The sequence below is a fragment of the Mesoplodon bidens genome (genome assembly GCF_964165515.1).
Source record: "Mesoplodon bidens genome assembly, chromosome: 13".
Classification (NCBI taxonomy): Eukaryota; Metazoa; Chordata; class Mammalia; order Artiodactyla; family Ziphiidae; genus Mesoplodon; species Mesoplodon bidens.
The window spans coordinates 50,020,594-50,041,103 of record NC_138169.1 but is presented as its reverse complement, the minus strand read 5'-3'; the positions used below and the strand labels follow the sequence as shown (position 1 = coordinate 50,041,103).

At 39.6% G+C, this 20,510-nt stretch overlaps 1 protein-coding gene across 1 annotated transcript in view; it reads right to left on the bottom strand.

The window, feature by feature from the left end:
* The window catches only part of DTNA (dystrobrevin alpha), a 204,161-nt gene that overhangs the window by 99,129 nt on the left and 84,522 nt on the right, over positions 1-20,510 (bottom strand). Inside the window, exon 3 of the mRNA XM_081253018.1 lies at positions 8,742-8,822. Coding sequence (XP_081109144.1) covers positions 8,742-8,822 — 81 coding nt within the window. The remainder of the gene's footprint in view (positions 1-8,741; positions 8,823-20,510) is intronic.

Here is a 20,510-nt window from a genome sequence, read left to right as displayed (position 1 = left end):
TAGCCTTAGAAGCAAGAATATCTAGTATCTTATCTTCCCTCTGGGTAGTCATTTTAGATTTCACTGGATAACTCTGCATAGGTTTCTTCAATGGGCCCTAACTCTATCCTACATTCTACTGCCCTATTTTGGGCTTTTATTGACTTTGAATTAGCTTTTTACAGAAAGTCTCCAATTTCTGCCCTTTTTCATCTGTCCTAAGAAATGTTAGGACAGATGGAAAAGGGCACTTCTTTTCTCCAGCCCCTGCAGGAGTGACCATCACAACTTAGACTTTGACCGGCTCAGTGTAGGTGCAACCAGACATCACTTGGCCTCAGGCTCCCGCCACGCACCTCCGAGAACGTCTCAGCACAAATACCAGACACTGCCTGCCAGGCGCACGTATGCAACCCAGAAGCTCGGGGGCGTTAAGTCCTGTAGGCTGCCCTTGGCCAGTGCAGGACAGAGCAGCTGGACTAGTGCCTCCTCCTTGTCAGCTCTGGATGGACAGTTCTGGGGTGCATTTCACAAGCTTCCTTAGAAGCGCCAGAATTGCCTTTTGACTTTCCTTTCTTGTTCTGCTCTGGGTTCACTCTCCAAATGAGCTACTTCCACACAAGTCTTGTTGTGGAGTCTGCTTTCTGGGGAAACATGCGCTAAAGCACTGATTCTAATTAAGTCCCACCCATCCCTGATTGAACTCTCCCGGAATAATAAACGAGAAGAAAATGATTATGACCATGTTTGAAGTAGATTCTGATTCTATTAGGCCATACAAATTTTTCTCATCTCTTTTTTTTTTCTTTTGTGGTACGTGGGCCTCTCACTGTTGGGGCCTCTCCCGTTGTGGAGCACAGGCTCCCGATGTGCCGGCCCAGCGGCCATGGCCCACAGGCCCAGCCGCTCCGCAGCATGTGGGATCTTCCCAGGGGCATGAACCCATGTCCCCTGCATCGGCAGGCGGACTCTCAACCACTGAGCCACCAGGGAAGCCCCTAACATCACCATCTTATTCATCAGTGTTGAATTTGAAAGTTAAAATGAATCGTACTTGATCTTACATTGAAGTTCATTATTTTTCTGAGAAACTAAGTTAATTAAGGGCTGGTGCCATTATTATTAGCTTTGCAGCAGCCCTAGTGGTCCACATGCTTTCCTCTTGACGACAGGTCTTGACAGACATCGTGGGGCAGTTGACTGTTTACCACGGCAGTCGGCTAATATTGGTAAGTTAGAAGTGGAGTTCTCAGTTATATGATTTTATCTGGTGTTTTTCCAAGGGAACCTACTTGGCATCTATGCTCTCCTCACCTGCAACAAACAACTTTACAATTCCTGATAGAAAAGGAGATAAAGCAAAAGTCCTAGCCCAACACCATGAAGGAATCAAAATAGCTACAGACTTAATCCATTTCAGTAGCTATAGATATACTTGGTTTCTTTTAACCACCAAACTTATAAGTAATTTTTTTTCTTCAGAAAATGACAATTCTCTCAGGGGACCGACAGGCTAGATATATTTATTATAGCAAAGTGTTTGGGTGTATCTACTATTCGATATTAACACAATCAGAAGCTTTGAATAAACAGGACACATCATTAGATTCTAAACTTGAGGTTATACTAATACTAAATTTGTACACTAAGGAATATTACCCTACTTTCCCTCCACCATGGTCTAAGCATAATGCTTGGAACCTAGCACATCTCAGTGCACATTTGTTGAATGAATGAATAAATGTGTGATTGTTAATAACAAGGACAAAATGCCAACAAAGCTTCACTGAGGAGTAAATCAAGGTGGCATCATGATTGACTTTCCAGCAGGATAACAGGTGTGGTTATGTGGGAGAGGCCATTCTTCCATTCCTGTCCTCCCTACTGTCTTTTGTTTTCTCTCAGTGTTCGCCAGAGCCCAGGGCTCCTGGGAGCCAGACAGTGGGAGAGCACCCCCTGGGTATCCCTTCACCGCTCTGCTGATTGGCTCTGGGCCGACCCTGCAGGCTCCCAGGAACAGAGCTTAGCAGAACGCTAAGGGAAGGTCATTCATTGCTTCTTGCTCTGGCCCTCTTTAGATGGGGTTGGAGAAGCTTGAAAGTCACTCCTCTCTACACGCCACTCTTTCCCAACTGACTGGAGCACTTAAGATGATGCTCCTTCCTAAATTGTGAGAGTAAAAATGCTTAGTTAGCACAGCTTCCTGGCATAAAGCAGAAGCAAGAGAGAGGGAAGGAAGATGATGCATGTTACATCCAGACGCCTGGAAACAAGGCTACAGGTGTCGGCTTACTTCGCAGGCTGTACATGCAGTGGTAGCAGCCTGAGCAGACAAAGCTTCAAGCACTCTATAAAAAAACAATTCTAACAAGAAAACACAACCCTGATCTTTAAGATCTTCAAAATAAAGGCAATTAAAGGGAAGAAGTAGCTTTAATTAAACTTGTATCTCAAGCATCAGGGCTTTAAAATCATAGCTTTTCTCTACCAGAAGTTTGCCCTGATTAAGGGGAGACATTTTTGCTGTCGGTCCAGCATGCCCAGAGGGGAGCAGTGTTTCCACCGCCTGGTGCACGGGCATCTTTAATGGGTTTGTTTATGTTCTGCTGCCACCACCAAATTCCCCACAGGGAATTTTGGGGAACATTGTATTCTAGCATGATCCACTTGTCTTTATCCTAAACAAGTGTCTAGAATGATTCGACGTCAGGAATGAAAATGTGTGTCCAACACATTTGGAACAATACAAAGATACTTGTGCTCCAAGGGTTTGACATCTGTCACTTATTTCCCTAACTGTGAACCTTCCTGCTCTCCCTTCTGACTCCTTGAGTGGAGAGAGTCCTTCTATCTTTCTCTTTTAAACACATCTCTTTGGGGGGGAGCTACTTCTCTTGCCTGTGTTCTGACTTTAAACTCTGGGCATTGTAGTAGGCAAAATCCTAGGATGCCCCGCCTCACCCCACCCCAAGGTTCCTGGCACCCGGAGTGCACATACCTTGTCTCAGTTATTCAATCAAACACTAATCCAGGTACTGCTGTGGGGAATTTTACAGATGTAATTGAGGTCCCAAACCAGTTGGCTTTAAGACAGGGAGAGGATCTGGGTGGGCCTGACCTAATCACATGGGTCCTTTAAAAGCAGAGAGTATTTTTCTGGCTGGTCACAGAGGAGGCAGTCAGAGAAACACAAGGAAGAAGAAGCAGACATTTAAACTCTGAACAGCCTGTGGGGAGCCATGTGGCAAGGAATGTGAGTGGCCTCTAGGAACTGAGAGTTGTCCCCAGCTGACTGTCAGCAGAAAATGAGGACCTCAGTCCTTCAACCATAAGGAATTCTGCCAACAGCCAGTTCACTTGGAAGAGGCCCTGGAGCCCCAGATAAGAACCACAGACCCAGCCAGCATTTTGATGTCCATCCATGAGACTCTGAGCTGAGAATCCAGCCATGCTGCTTGGGTTTCTACCTACAGAAACAGGGTAATAATAAACGTGTGTTGTTTTCAGCTGCTAAGCGTGTGGTCATTTGTTATGCAAAGATAGAAAACTGACACAGGCAGCCAGAAATCCACACACTTAAAAATGAGGCAGAGATGAGGAATATGCTGGTACACTACCTTGAAGAAAAATGAGTGGGGTATTAGCATTTGTTAATGCAGGCTACTTTTGCAGTATAAGACTAGTCACTTGGCTGGTGAAGAATGAATCTAGTGGGGCATATTCTTTCATTCATAGGAGAGCATTTATTCAGGACCTAGTACATAGAGAGTATTCACTTGGGTTAATTTTGCAGTGTTAGAGAAATATTTAGGTAAATAGATAACTGCATTTTTTTTTGTGTGTGTGGTTCACAAGAAATCCTGAAAGAAGTTTAGAGATGTTACAGACAAAAGCATGTGTTCTGACTTTAAATTATATCTGAATGAAGGATACTTTTAAAAAATGTTTCATTTACTAGAGGAAAGATATTTTGAGAAAGCCAGATGCAGACGTATACGTTTTGTCCTCTCTTTCTTTTAAACAAAATTTTAATTCAATTTGAATTGATATGTGTGATAGAAAGAAAATTCAGACTGTAACCAGAAGAACTAAAGATGGTGCAACACCTGCCGTGGGTGCGGGGGAGAGGATCCTCTTGCCTCCTTATTTTTTTTCCCTCACTATTAGACAGGAGGGATTAGAGATTTCTGATTGATTTCTCTTGTTGCCTTTTGTTGTTCACGAACTTACGGCTGCATTTTGTTCACTGCAAAGTAATTTCTGAAAAAAGATCTGCTGACATCACAGGGTATCTGGGTCATTTACCATGTCAGTGCTGACTGAGGAAATAATGTTCTAGTAGAAGACGGTTATTTGTTCAAAATAAAGGCTGAGATGTTGCCATTTCCATACATGCTTATAAACGGTATATAGGGTTTTTATTTTGTGGAAAGTCACCAGGACACCTGGAAGCTAAAGAGAAGGCTGCTGATTAGGAAGGAGTATTGGGAATATTATTGTATTCTCCCTTCTGTCCCATTCCTCCTAGAAAATAGAATAGCCACATTTTGTCCCCTAGTTTTTAGACACATTCATTCCTTTATTTTGTTAGAGGATGTGCTAGCCATGACAGGGGAGGGAAGGCAAGACAGGGTACAAAGATGAATGGTAGAGGGAAAAGCTGATTCGGAAAATAGAGCCTATGGAGAATAATTGAAGAAATGAAGAATCTTTTGCCTCAGGAAAAAAAAAAAGATGGGCTTTTAAAAAATACTTGTAGTTGCTGACAATATTATATAAGTTATAGGTATACAATATAGCGATTCACAATTTTTAAAAGTTACAATCCATTTATAGTTATTATAAAATATTGGTTATATTCCCCATGTTGTACAATATGTCCTTGTAGCTTGTTTCACGCATAATAGTTTGTACCTCTTACCCCCCAGCCCTATATTGCCCCTCCCCACTTCCCTCTCCCCCTGGTAACCACTAGTTCTCTGTAACAGTGAGTCTGCTAAAGATGGGCTTCTTACAACTTTTCTTTTCTAGCAGAGGTTGGTAAATGTTTTTTTGTGGACCAAGAGACACCACCATATTATATAGTAGTACTGTGTAGACACTATGTAGAGAAAACGAGTTTCCACAACATTCTTACTTATGAAATTAAAAATATAATAACTGAGCCCAATTTTAAAAAAATGCACACCTACCTATGAAAAGAATAGAATTATTTTGGGGAGATAGCATTTTGCTTAATTGGGGTCACAAGTTAGTGTTCCCTATTATCAAATAGGTTACAAATACTCATCTGTGAAAACTATTCTTAGTTCACAGTCTATACAAAATTAGATGCTGGGCCACATTCAATCCACAGGCCATGGTCTTCTGGCCTCTCCTTTAGAGTTTTTTAGAACACTGACAACGAGTATTCTCAGCATCCGTCAGGAATTGTATTAAACGAAATGAACATGAATGTCAGTGATAGGAATCAATATTCTAGAAACAGAGTAGGCAAGCCTTGTGGGGAAGAAAATATGGGGAATTAACTAACTCTTTTGATCTTTGAATTTAGACAAAAAAGAAATCTCCTAAAAATCTATACATTCCATGCTATACCCAGGCAATGTTTATTTTTTCTAGGTGATAACCTTACAAGTGTCAGTTTTTATGTTTTTTCTTCCATTATATAGTTTTAAAGCTTACTTTTGTTAATATACAAAATAAATTTCACCTGTAAATAAGGTCTGGGCCTAAAAATAAACAACCTGTTCTCAGTTAAGGTCTATTGATTTCCATGAAGTAAATACAATGTAAGAGTTTTCAATAAAACAGTGCACTTACAAGCACACTTTCTGGATTTTTTTCTTATCTTTTATTGCAGAGTAAAACTCCATTATTAGGTACCATAATTTTTTGTGGGTTAGGTTTTATTGCAGACAGAAATTATCCTTCTCTAATACAGGGGTGTATATTCAATGTTGACTAATATGTCACAACCACCAGTGCTTCTGGTTATCTTCCTAAAAGGAAGACTTCAACTGTGATGAAGATAAACCAGGCTCAACTGTGTTAGCATTTTGCAAGTACCTCAACATCACAACTGCTACATTTTTTGTCAGGAAGGAAAACTCAGCAAACACATATAGTACTTGCATTTAAACCTTCTGATCAAGGTAGAAACGGCTTTAAAATGAAACTTAATTTTAGCAGAGCACGCAACATATGCTTATTCTTCTGCCTTGAGCCTTACTTTTGTCGTTTGTATAGAATGTAATATCTTTCCTCCTTCTAAAAACGTATGATATTTATGAGGTACATTGTAAAGCAAATAACACTTCCCTAATGCCTACTAATTCTTTAAGGCTCCGCCCTTTCCAGGAAACTCCTGTCAGCAGCCCTCACACCCAGGTCAGGGCACTGCCTTCTTGGTGGTCCCACACTCTAGGTCCTCATTCCTAGCATTATACTTCCACACTGATTTATACGTCTGTTTAAAAATTCACCTATCGAATTAGACTTTGGACAAGGTTAAGGCAGGGATCACGTCTTATTCACCACTGTTCTATCCTTGGTACCTAGTGCAGTGCAAACCTATAGTAGGAACTCACGATAAGCTTCCTAAATTAAGGGGTAAATGAACGGATGCACTGAGGGGCAGCTAGACAAGGATGGATCAACGCTGCTTTCCAAGAAGGTCACTGTTTTCTCCACTGTTTTCCAAGAGGGTGAATGAGACTATGACATAATTCTGGATATAGAATAAGGATGAGGGCCAGAGAAGAACAGGTAATGGAAAACAAGGTGCCCAAGAATGAGAAAGGGGCTTTATCAGAGAGTAGGAGGAATGGGAAGTGGCCTGTGGGTTGCTGGACCCAGTTAGGGCAAACAGTGTGAGCCCTTTGTAACGTTGGCTGCAGGGTTGCTGAATCAATGTGGGTTTTTTTCTTTTCTTTTCCTTTCCCCTTCTTCCTCTTTTTTTTTTTTTTTTTTGTGGTATGCGGGCCTCTCACTGCTGTGGCCTCTCACTGCTGTGGCCTCTCCCGTTGTGGAGCACAGCCTCTGGACACGCAGGCTCAGCGGCCATGGCTCACGGGCCCAGCCGCTCCGCGGCATGTGGGATCCTCCTGGACCGGGGCACGAACCCGTGTCCCCTGCATCGGCAGGCGGACTCCCAACCACTGCGCCACCAGGGAAGTCCCCTTCTTCCTTTGATCTTTCTTTCCTTCCTCTCTTCTTTCCTTCCTTCCTTCCTTTCTTTTCCTTTTAATTAATTTGTTCATCCTTACCATTTTGTAATGCCTTTTTAAAATTCCCCATCTCTACTGAAAATAGTCTAAGGAAGGCTCTGCGTGGCAAAGCTTTAAGGGGACAGAACTCCCTCTATATTGAGGGCCACTGGAGTGGTAATGAGGAAGGAAAGTGGGAGGATCCCATCACTTTTTCATTGCTGAAAACACAGAAATTCTTCCTTTTGTTTAAATATGGGTGATGGGGTTGAGGGGAGAAGGAAAGGTTTTCTTCTGTGGGAGCATTTTCCTTGTCCTTTAACACCAGTCCCCGAAAGGGCTTTTATGACTTCTCAACACCCAGGACTGCAAGTACAACCCCAGATTCCTTCCCACATCTGTACTGTTCTTCTCACTGCATTTTGGGGGACTGGTTTAGCTTCCTGTGAGGAGTCAACACACATCTTTGATATTTGACCCACCTAAGTTGTTTCTCCCTTCTTGTCCTGCCCCATTTCTAGCTACTGGGGCTAGAGAATAAGCTGTAACTTGAGGAGCAGCCGTGCCCTGCCCACCTCCACAGTCATGATTAGCTGTAAACCCAGGAGCCTGCGGCTGGGGGGCGGGGTCTGCCCAGAGCCCCAAGAAGCATCTGCCAGAGACTCTGGGAGGGTAGAGGTGTGGACACGGCTGGTTTCTACGTTCACCAAGTGCCTAGTCCCCCTGCCACATATTCAAGAACTATGTCTATGTATGCAGGAGAACTTTACGGTTTTCATTTTTTAAATTCACCTGATACTAATTAGAGAATGAGAACAGTTATTAATTTTTTATAGCAGTCAGTTTTCAAAAAAGGAAAGAGTAAGCTCATATAAATGAACTTTGAAGCAATATATTTTCCAAGAGAAAATGGATGTGATAATCTGATGGAAGCATTGACCTGGCAAGGAATGTGAACTTGCTCACTGTGAAGAGTGAGCTAGATTGCTGCTTACGTGTTAAAATTTGGGAAAAAGTTGAAGCAAGTTTCTTTGTTTCTTTAAGTATTGTCTCTTCTCTTGTTATTGTCTGATGTAGGCAAAAGTAGTTAATACTCTGATATAAAGGGCTAATTTTTGTAGTTTCAGGAAGTAACTTAAATGTTTTCCAGGAGCTTGTAGACATTTTCCTATATTTGTAAAGGAAATATAAGGAGGACTTAATGTTTGATATTTTCTAAAATCTTTGAAACGATTTTGATGGCACTGCATTTATAATACCAAAGCTAGAGAAAAGAAGAAAACCATCCATCTGGATTTAAACCATTCCAAGGGCAGGATTATATACATATCCAGAGGCTCATCCATTCCAATACTTTAGCAGTTGAGTCATTAAGCCTTCAGAATTACTTGGGAATAGTCTTTCTACCATTTGTGTATCATAATACTCCATTTACTGTTGTATAAACATATTTTTATCAATACTTGCAAGAAAGCCGACTTTTAATAAACTAAGTAACAAATGTAAACTATAGGATTCATGAGGGTAATTAGTCCAAACAACTGGCATACTTACAATTGCATTTCTTCTGAACAAACCTCAGCTTGCATGCTGTTCTGTAGGTGGAGAGTCGGATGCGATCCAGATCTTGAGCCCCTGGGAGGAGAAAAACGTACACATGTGGTGTGCCATGCGTGTGGAAAGAAAGTGATAATGTTTATAAATAAAACAACTGCAGATCTAAACTATACACTTAATTTGATCTTTATCGTTATTAGAATATAAGTTTAACTTTAAGACTTGAAAAGGTCTGTCCCATATTCCTCAGGTTCTGCGGGGAGGCAGCACGTGTATCCAGCGTGGAGATCAGGTTATTGACCATGTTCATGGGCCAAGGAACACAAACTCAGCCCTGTGGTGTCTACTGCTTCTGAGAACAGTCTGCTCAAGCTGTGACTTAAAACAGTTAGATGATACCAGATAGTAACATCATCAAATAATCATTTTAAGTGCACTGTGATTGGTCATTAGAGCATGGCTGTGAGGTGAGCACAGGCTGAATGTTGGTCATCTTTTCTTGGTGACTTCAGGCCGATTGTTTTTAGAAGCCTCAATTTTCTCACCTGGAAGATGGGACTGACAACAATATTACTACTTATTTCATAGGATTGCTAAAAGGATAAATGAGTGCCTGTAACCTACAGCACTGGGAACACTGCCTGGCACACAGTAAGTGCATCATTATTACTCCTGTCTATCTTGCAATACTTCCTGTCAACCTCAGAGGAGACTCCTTTCTAAAAACAACCCCTGCTATTTCTGACACTGTGGCTTCCAGTTCCTCCCTAACATAGCGTGTTCCCCACATTCTTGAACTACTTTCCTCATCCACTCTACTCAAGAATCCAGCATGGCTTCTGATGCCTGCAGCACCAGGGCTGAATGTTCAGCTCAGAATCCAAGCCCCTCTGCAGGCTCTTTCTATCCTACGTGCCCCACCCCACAATATTTCCCACTGCTCTCTACTCCCGAACCTCTGCCGGGCTTGGGCCGGTCTCCTAACCATCCCCTGCAGATGGGCTGCTTGTTAAATCGACACCTGAGTTCCTGGCCATCCTCCCATCCTCCTCTGAATGGGCTAATTTCTAGGACACAGTAGACTTTCAACAAATGTCTGTTCTTCTCTACTTCTAACTATTTGGCTTTCTTCAAGTGCACGTTTATGGTTCATAACAGATATTAAGGCACATGGCTATATTTTGACATGTATTGAACCTTCTTTTTACCAGTAAATGTGCTACAGAAATGCTTTAGAAGAGTTAGGGCAGCCAGTAAATGAACCAGCCTAGAAGCAATTATATTAGGAGGCCAATTAAGTGCTTTCTTAATGAAACTTGGGATCAATTAGCAAGTGTCCCTCACTGAGAGCATTTACCATTCCCTCACCTCCAACTGATCTCTTTAGATTCATAAAAAATACTATCAATACTTCTATTACTCTATGGTGTTATGAGGCAGATCATTAAACATTCATTCTTATGAGAATTTATTACTTGACAAACAGACTCATTGATACTGAGTGCTCGAAGGATCAAAGAGGGAGGACTTACCCTCACCCAACGCAGGAATTTGCCTAAACATGTTCTCAGTAGATGGACATTTATCCAATGTCCATGTAAGATTATTTCCAATGATAGGGATGATTATAATTTAGTGAAAATATATGAGCTTTAAAGTCAGTAACTCTTAATCTTTCTCTTCCTTGTTGTGTGAACTTTGACAAGTTTTTACTTGCCATCCGATTTCTTCACATATAAAATGAGGATAATAGTATCAACTTTACCAGCTGGTAACCTCTGTGGCTGGTACCTAGTGAGCGCTTAATAGCAGACAGACCTCCTTATAACGTTTCAGATGTCATTTCTGAGCACTAATAAGTGATAGAAATTTCTTTTTTATGTTTGGGCTTTAATTTGCCTCCTTATAACTTCAATCTGTTTGATCTGGTTTCCCTTCTGGAGCCATATAATCTTTTCTCCCTATTATAAACTTGATTAATTTATTCTGCAAAGACTGGGAAGCAGCTATCATGATCATCATTAGCATCTTCATTACCATCTGGACATCATGTACAAAGGTCTCTGTCATCACAGAGTTTAAAGTTTAGATGGGGAGGTAGCTTATCCTTGACCTTCTTAGGTTGAAGATGTCCAACTCCAAAGCCATTTCAAGTATCAACACAACGTCTACCACAGAGCATGGAACATAATGGGCTTCAATACATGGATGTTGCTATTATTCTCATTATCATCAGACACGGTTTGGAGACCAGACCCTTAAACATTCAAGTTATCCTGTTCTATGGCTGGCTAATACCTCCTTGAAATGAGATATACAAAATTAACCCAAATGCCACAGCTATTGCCTCACCTGTATGGAATATATAGAATACAATAGTTACCACCATTGATGAGGACATTTATTGATGCAACTTTTTCATAGATAGCTCATTCTTCTGGCTCTTATTAAGCTAGCAGTTCATTAAAAAAGCTAGCTTCTAAAAATCATATGCATTTTTATTAAGTTAGGTCTTTTCTATTTTCTAGTTAAATGCTTATTTGGGGCTAAAGGTAGGACTTCATATTTAATCTCAGTTTCTTTTACTTTTTAGCTCATGCTTCTACCTTCCTGATATTTAAAAAATTTTTGATTTTGTCACTGGCATTTCAAAGGGCCTTCCCAGTTTCATGTCCTCTGTAAATCTGAGAGGTTCATGTGGGAAATGAACTCTCTAGGATGCTGGATAACCAGAGACACAGAGACCATCAGAAATACATGAACGCTACATCTTTTACCCCTGGATGAAGATGTACTTTTAGTGATGCTGAGTTTGGCTCAATAATCAAGAGAATCTCAATCTCTGTAAATAATCCTTTAAAAGAAGACATTAGAGACATAGATGATTTATGTAAGTTCTTCAAAAATAATGATTTAAGCTCCAGGTATAAAATGACTGTGATGCAGTACACGATTAAATTTCTTAGTTCCAGCAAGACCTCATCCTCTGAGAAGAGAAACCCGGGCTCCTCTGCTCCTCCATCTCATAGAGGTCCTAGGGGGCATTTGGCAAAGGTGCCACTCTCCAGGATGCAATAAAGAGGGACATAGAGATGATGCTTAGGGTCAGGAGTGTACTGACTGCTCTCCTCTGCCCATCACCATGTGGACTCAACTGACCCTCTGTTTTGTTCAAGCCTCAGGAAGGGGTCTGGAGGTCTGTCAATGTCTCCAGTTTGTGAAAGTTCTTCCTGGTTGAGGATGTAAGCCCTGAATATTAAAAGGGATGTGGCGAGCAGTGAAATTTAGCTTTTCAGATACAACGGCCCATTGCCTCACATGGACCATATAAGTGGCAAACATGGGATCCATCATGGATTCTGGAACCCAAAAAAGCTGTACTGAGACAGGGTGGGCAGGTTCTTGCTCCATCTACCCACCTTGTTTAAAATAAATTTCTTTGTCTCTGGCCCAATAAACCATGGACTTAGTTCAGTTTGACATGTGTGGTCTCTTCTTGAAAGTCTATAAATTCATAGCCTACCTTGAGAGTAGTCTCATGTCTTCTGTGTCCAAGTCGTTGCCTAAAATCTAAGACCTGACCAGGGCCACAGAGTCTTCCAGAATACAACTGGAGGCTGTCCCCCAAGTTGATGGATCCCTTACTTATTCCTCCAGACATGGTCACAACATGGTCACAATCGCTACCTAATTGTACGAAGATCCAGCTCACGTTTTTCCAACGCATGCACAACCTAAGAGACTTTTGTTAGTATCTTGCTGAAATTAAGGTTCATTTTTATCCTATGGTATTTTCCTGAGCTAGCAGTCTAGTAACCTTATTAAAAAGGGAAATTAGCTGACTTAATTCATTTATAAAAAAGATGGAATTTGGATAAATGAATAAGGAAATGAGGTCAATAGAGTAATCCTTATTCTTAGCATGTTGAAATGTCTAGGATTACCACTATATTTTGTCCATGTTCTGAAAAAAAATCCATTTTATCTTGAAACCTACATCAAATTCACACTCTATACTCTCAAGAAACTAATTCTTCCTTTTTAATAAAAAATAGTACAGCACTTCCTTATTTTTTTGCAATGTCCTCTTAATTATTTCTCAAATTTATAGTGTCTTTTCCATTATTATTATATCACTGGGCTATAATTCTTTAAAACATGGAGACTTGACTCATCTAAATAATAGATTAGATTTGTTTCATAATTATATGGTGGGGGCTGGGGGTAAATAATTAAGGGTAGAGATGAATAGTATTTTCTCTACTTCTGTATATATTTAAAACTTTTCATAAGAAAAATTTAAAGCTAATTCATTTAAGGCAAGTTGATGCTCTTGCAACATCTCCTCAAACCTCTCACACTCAGGTCATAGCTGGAAAAAAATGATAGAGAGGAAAGCAAAGATACAAGTTCAGAAATTCTGACTGATCACATTGTTACCTTCTGCAAATCCTGTTTTTCCTTTCTTTAGCTCTTCTTTTCAAGATTTTTTCTCCTCCCTCCGTCCCTTCCTTCCTCCTGCCTTCTTTCATTCCTTCCACCCATCCATCCATCCATCCACCCATTCATCCATCCAGCCAGCCAACCAACCAACCTGTCTTATCTAATTTTTGGCTTTAGCTTTGTTCATATATGTTTTGCCTTATATGTTTTCATAGCTCATTTATAAAACCTTATATAAAATCACTCAGATTCTTAAATTTCTTACTCATTTTTCAAACTCACCCAACAAATATTTATAGAATAAAGATGAAGCCTATGAACTCTGTGTCTAAACTCTTTTTCATGCTTGATGATTGACTGGATGTGTGTGTGTGTATATGTGTGTGAGAGAGAGAGACAAAAAGAGAGAAAGAGAGGGAGAGAGAGCAGGCAAAGGAGTTTTGGGGTCAAAAGTAATGCTCAACTTTCTACCTTAGACAACTCAGTGGGATGGGGTGGCCCTCATTGAGCTAAGGTACCAAGAAGGGGGAACAGGTCTGTAGGTGTGGGTAGATGAAGGGTTTAGTTTTGGGCTTACAGAGTTTGAGTTGCTTGTGGGGTGTCCGAGTGGAGATATCCAGTGTCAGTTGGATATATGGATATGGAACTCCTTAATATGGACTATATTCCAGGAATTATTAATAAACATATAAAATGTACCGATGTGCCTTAATTGAGCCAGGACTGGGAATATTTCCCAAGAGGAGACTGTGTGCACAAGTAGGGCTATTCCACATTCTAGATAACAAAATGAGGCAAAAATTTGGGGCTAGAAACTTGCTCCCCACTTCTGAACAGTGCCCTTGGTAGCTGTTCAAGGACTGTGTGGCTTTGGAAATACTGGGAAGTGGAAGCCTTGGTGGGACATTGCTTTGTTATGATGGGGAGTTAATGGAGCTAATGGTGAGCCTATCTCAAGGTGCTTCATCAGCAGAAGATTCGACAGTGAGAAGCCAAGTCTGGAAGGGACACTGACTTTACATGCTGACTATTCTGGATAAGCTGGTTCCTGAGAACATGGGATGTGGTTTTGAAGGACTCCTTGAACAGTTGAGAGCTATAACAGTAACTGTGAAGCCTTGAGAGAAAGTCAAACTGTATAGGGAGAGAATTGGTCAAGAACAAAACTTTGGTTAAAATCTGATTTCAGGGGGTCTGGAGGCTACTAAGAGACAGAAAAAGAGAAGTAGAGTGGTCAGAAAAAACAGGAGACTGGACTGCGGTGGTGACATAAGGAAGAATTTCCAGGATGGTGACCCATGGTGTTGACATCCCCAAAGTGCTGAAGAGCACGAGAAATGAAGATAAAAGTGAAAATAGTCACTGTATCCACCATGGCTCATGGGAATGGGATCATTAACGTCATTTCCTTCAATTTTTGAAATCAGTTCTCCTAAAACTCATAGTGTGCATTGCAAAATCATGCTTCAGGTGCCATTCCAACTATGCACATGCTGACTGCTGCCAATATTCTGAAGAAGGATGGTCTGCCTTTGAACTACTCAACAGTGTTTTTTGAGCACCTCCATTTGCCTGCCTTTGGTTTCTGGTCCCTCCTCCACTCAGAGCCCACTGGTATCACTCTGCTTTCTCCCCAGGACCTTCCTCATCTTGTTAGGCAGCCTTCCATGTTCTGAAAGAGTGTTTTCCAATCATTTCCCTCCCATTAAAACCTACTTATCCTGTGCTCCAAGGCTTTTAAACCAACACTGATTCAGCATCTAAGCTGGATGGGTTTGAAGGGAAAGGTCCAGCGTCCATCCCTAAGGAGAAGTTCATGTGAATGAGTGACACAGAAAACTTTCCTTTGTAAACTCTTTGTAAGTAAGTGTCATACAAAGCAGAGTAAATGTACTCTCAGAGCAGAAAAACAGAGAAGAAAGGGAGCTTGATTCCAAGAACAAACAATTTATTCTGCTAAAAAACAGTTGGATAAAATTATTTGACCTGATAAACTTACTTGATGGCTGAAAAGGCCAAGGTGAGAATGACATTTACATTTAAATGAAAACTACTTTTCAGTTTTAATCTAAAGTACTAAGCAAACTGATAATTAGGGCATTATACTGAGGGGAAATTTTGGTTTAGGGCAACTTACCCCAAATTGCTTTTAATCAAAGTATGTGGCCACACAGTTTTTTTTTTTTTTGGTTTAGTTTTATTTTTTGGCTTATTTGCGAGTCCATGCTACTCCTAACTTTGTTTCTTTGTCTTTTTGTTTTTGCTTCTGCTGCTTGTGGTTATGAGCTCCGAGTAGATGTTTAACACATGTATGTGCCACAGTCACATGAATTTGCCAAAATTTCTTATCAATTGTTCTCCTTATCAATTGTTACCTGAGGGAAGACAGCAGAAGCATGAAGAAGTACAATCCTGCAGCGTGTGGAACAAAATCACAATCAAAGAAAGATAGACAAGATGAAAAGGCAGAGGGCTATGTACCACATGAAGGAACAAGATAAAACTCTAGAAAAACAAATAAATGAAACTGAGATAGGTAATCTTCCAGAAAGAGAATTCAGAATAATGATATTGAAGATGATCCAGGACCTAGGAAAAATAATGCAGGCAAAGATAGAGAAGATGCAAGAACTGTTTAACAAAGATCCAGAAGAATTAAAGAACAAACAAACAGAGATGAACAATACAGTAACTGAAATGAAAAATACACTAGAAGGAATCAATAGCAGAGTAACTGAGGCAGAAGAATGGATAAGTGACCTGGTAGACAGAATGGTGGAATTCACTGCTGCAGAACAGAAAAAAGAAAAAGAATGAAAAGAAATGAAGACAGCCTAAGAGACCTCTGGGACAACATCAAACACAACAACATTCATGTTATAGGGGTCCCAGAAGGAGAAGAGAGAGAGAAAGGACCAGAGGAAATATTCGAAGAGACTATAGTCGAAAATTTCCCTAACATGGAAAAGGAAATAGCCACCCAAGTCCAGGAAGCACAAAGAGTCCCATACAGGATAAACCCAAGGAGAAACACACTGAGACACATAGTACTCAAACTGGCAAAAATTAAAGACAAAGAAATATTATTGAAAGCAGCAAGGGAAAAATGACAAATAACATACAAGGGAACTCGCAAAAGGTTAACAGCTGATTTCTCAGCAGAAACTCTACAAGCCAGAAGGGAGAGGCACGATATACTTAAAGTGATGAAAGAAAAGAACGTACAACCAAGATTACTCTACCCGGCAAGGATCTCATTCAGATTCGATGGAGAAATCAAAAGCTTTACAGACAAGCAAAAGCTAAGAGACTTCAGCACCAACAAACCAGCTTTACAACAAATGCTAAAGGAACTTCTCTAAGTGGGAAACACAAGAGATGAAAAGGACCTACAAAAACAAACCCAAAACGATTAAGAAAATGGTAATAGGAACAAACATATCGATAATTACCTTAAACGTGAATGGATTAAATGCTCCAACCAAAAGACATAGGCTTGCTGAATGGATGCAAAAACAAGACCCATATATATGCTGTCTACAAGAGACCCACTTCAGACCTAGGGACACATACAGAGTGAAAGTGAGGGGATGGATAAAGACATTCTACGCAAGTGGAAATCAAAAGAAAGCTGGAGTAGCATTACTCATATCAGATAAAATATACTTTAAAATAAAGAATGTTACAAGAGGTAAGGAAGGACACTATATAATAATTAAGGGATAAATCCAAGAAGAAGATATAACAATTGTAAATATATATGCACCCAACATAGAAGCACCTCAATACATAAGGCAACTGCTAACAGCTCTAAAAGAGGAAATCGACAGTCACACAATAATAGTGGGGGACTTTAACACCTCACTTACACCAATGGACAGATCATCCAACAGAAAATTAATAAGGAAACACAAGCTTTAAAGGACACAATAGACCAGATAGATTTAATTGATATTTATAGGATATTCCACCCCAAACAGCAGATTATACTTTCTTCTCAAGTGCACACAGAACATTCTGCAGGATAGATCATATCTAGGGTCACAATTCAAGCCTCAGTAAAGTTAAGAAAATTGAAATCATATCAAGCATCTTTTCTGACCACAATGTTATGAGATTAGAAATCAATTACAGGGAAAGAAACGTAAAAAAGACAAACAAACGGAGGCTAAACAATACATTACTAAATAACCAAGAGATCACAGAAGAAATCAGAGAGGAAATTAAAAAATACCTAGAGACAAATGACAATGAAAACACGATGATCCAAAACCTATGGGATGCAGCAAAAGCAGTTCTAAGAGAGAAGTTTATAGCTATACAAGCCTACCTCAAGAAACAAGAAAAATCTCAAATAAACAATCTAACGTTACACCTAAAGGAACTAGAGAAAGAAGAACAAACAAAACACAAAGTTAGCAGAAGGAAAGAAATCCTCAAGATCAGAGCAGAAATAAATGAAATAGAAACAAAGAAAACAATAGCAAAGATCAATACAACTAAAAGCCGGTTCTTTGAGAAGATAAACACAATTGATAAAGCATTAGTCAGACTGATCAAGAAAAAGAGGGAGAGGACTCAAATAATTAAAATTAAAATTAAAGTTACAACAGACACTGCAGAAATACAAAGCATGTTAAGAGATTACTACAAGCAACACTATGCCAATAAAAGGGACAACCTGGAAGAAATGGACAAATTCTTACAAAGGTATAACCTTGCATGACTGAACCAGGAAGAAATAGAAAATATGAACAGACCAACCACAAGTAATGAAATTGAAACCGTGATTAAAAATCTTCCTACAAACAAAAGTCCAGGACCAGATGGCTTCACAGGTGAATTCTATCAAACACTTAAAGAGGAGCTAACACCCATCCTTCTCAAACTCTTCCAAAAAACTGCAGGGGAAGGAACAATCCGAAACTCATTCTATGAGGTTACCATCACCCTGATACCAAAACCAGACAAAGATACTACAAAAAAAGAAAATTACAGACAAATATCACTATGAATACAGATAGAAAAATCCTCAACAAAATACCAGCAAACAGAATCCAAATACACATTAAAAGGATCATACAGCAGGATCAAGTGGGATTTATCCCAGGGATGAAAGGATTCTTCAATATACGCAAATCAATCAGTGTGATACACCATATTAACAAATTGAAGAATAAAAACCACATGATCATCTCAATAGATGCAGAAAAGGCTTTTGACAAAATTCAACACCGATTTATGACAAAAACTCTCCAGAAAGTGGGCATAGAGAGAACCTACCTCAACATAATAAAGGCCATATATGACAAACCCACAGCAAACATCATTCTCAATGGTGAAAAACTGAAATCATTTCCTCTAAGATCAGGAACAAGACAAGGATGTCCACTCTCACCACTATTATTCAACATAGTTTTGGAAGTCCTAGCCACAGCAATCAGAGAAGAAGAAAAAAAATAAAAGGAATCCAAATCAGAAAAGAAGAAGTAAAACTTTCACTGTTTGCAGATGACATGATACTATACATAGAGAATCCTAAAGATGCCACCAGAAAACTACTAGAGCTAATCAATGAATTTGGTAAAGTAGCAGGATACAAAATTAATGCACAGAAATCTCTTGCATTCCCATACACTAATGATGAATAATCTGAAAGGGAAATTAAGGAAACACTCCCATTTACCACTGCAACAAAAAGAATGAAATATCTAGGAATAAACCTACCTAGGGAGACTAAAGACCTGTATGCAAAAAACTATAAGACACTGATGAAAGAAATTAAAGATGATACAAACAGATGGAGAGATATACCATGTTCTTGAATTGGAAGAATCAATATTGTGAAAATGACTCTACTACCCAAAGCAATCTACAGATTCAATGCAATCCCTATCAAATTACCAATGGCATTTTTTACAGAACTAGAACAGAAAATCTTAAAATTTATATGGAGACACAAAAGACCCTGAATAGCCAAAGCAGTGTTGAGGGAAAAAAAACGGAGCTGGAGGAATCAGATGCTCTGAGTTCAGACTATATTACAAAACTACAGTAATCAAGACAATATGGTACTGATACCAAAACAGAAATATGGATCAATGGAACAGGATAGAAAGCCCAGAGATAAACCCACGCTCCTTTGGTCAACTAATCTATGACAAAGGAGGCAAGGATATACAATGGAGAAAAGACAGTGTCTTCAATAAGTGATGCTGGGAAAACTGGACAGCTACATGTAAAAGAATGAAATTAGAACACTCCTTAACACCATACACAAAAATAAACTCAAAATGGATTAGAGACCTAAATGGAAGACCGGGCACTAAAAACCTCTTAGAGGAAAACATAGGAAGAACACTCTTTGACATAAATCACAGCAAGATCTTTTTTGATCCATCTCCTAGAGTAATGGAAATAGAAACAAATATAAACAAATGGGACCTAATGAAACTTCAAAGCTTTTGCACAGCAAAGGAAACCATAAACAAGACAAAAAGACAACCCTCAGAATGGGAGAAAATATTTGCAAATGAATGAATGGACAAAGGATTAATCTCCAAAATACATAAACAGCTCATGCCGCTCAATATTAAAAAAACAACCCAATCCAAAAATGGCAGAAGACCTAAATAGATATTTCTCCAAAGAAGACATACAGATCTCCATGAGGCACATGAAAAGCTGCTCAACATCATTAATTATTAGAGAATGCAAATCAAAACTACAGTGAGGTATCACCTCACACCAGTTAGAATGGTATCATCAGAAAATCTACAAACAACAAATGTTGGAGAGGGTGTGGAGAAAAGAGAACCCTCTTGCACTGTTGGTGGGAATGTAAATTGATACAGCTACTATGAAGAACAGTATGGAGGTTCCTTAAAAAACTAAAAATTGAATTACCATATGACCCAGCAATCCCACTACTGGGCATATACCCAGAGAAAACCATAATTCAAAAAGACACATGCATCCCAATGTTCATTGCAGCACTATTTACAATAGCCAGGTTATGCAAGCAACCTAAATGCCCATCAACAGACGAATGGATAAAGAAGATGTAGTACATATATACAATGGAATATTACTCAGCCATAAAAAGGAATGAAATTCGGTCATTTGTAGAGACGTGCATGCATCTAGAGACTGTCATACAGAGTGAAGTAAGTCAGAAAGAGAAAAACAAATATCGTATATTAATGCATATATGTGGAACCTAGAAAATGGTACAGATGAAACGGTTTGCAGGGCAGAAATTGATACACAGATGTAGAGAACAAACGTATGGACACCAAGGGGGTAAAGCGGCGGGAGTGGGGT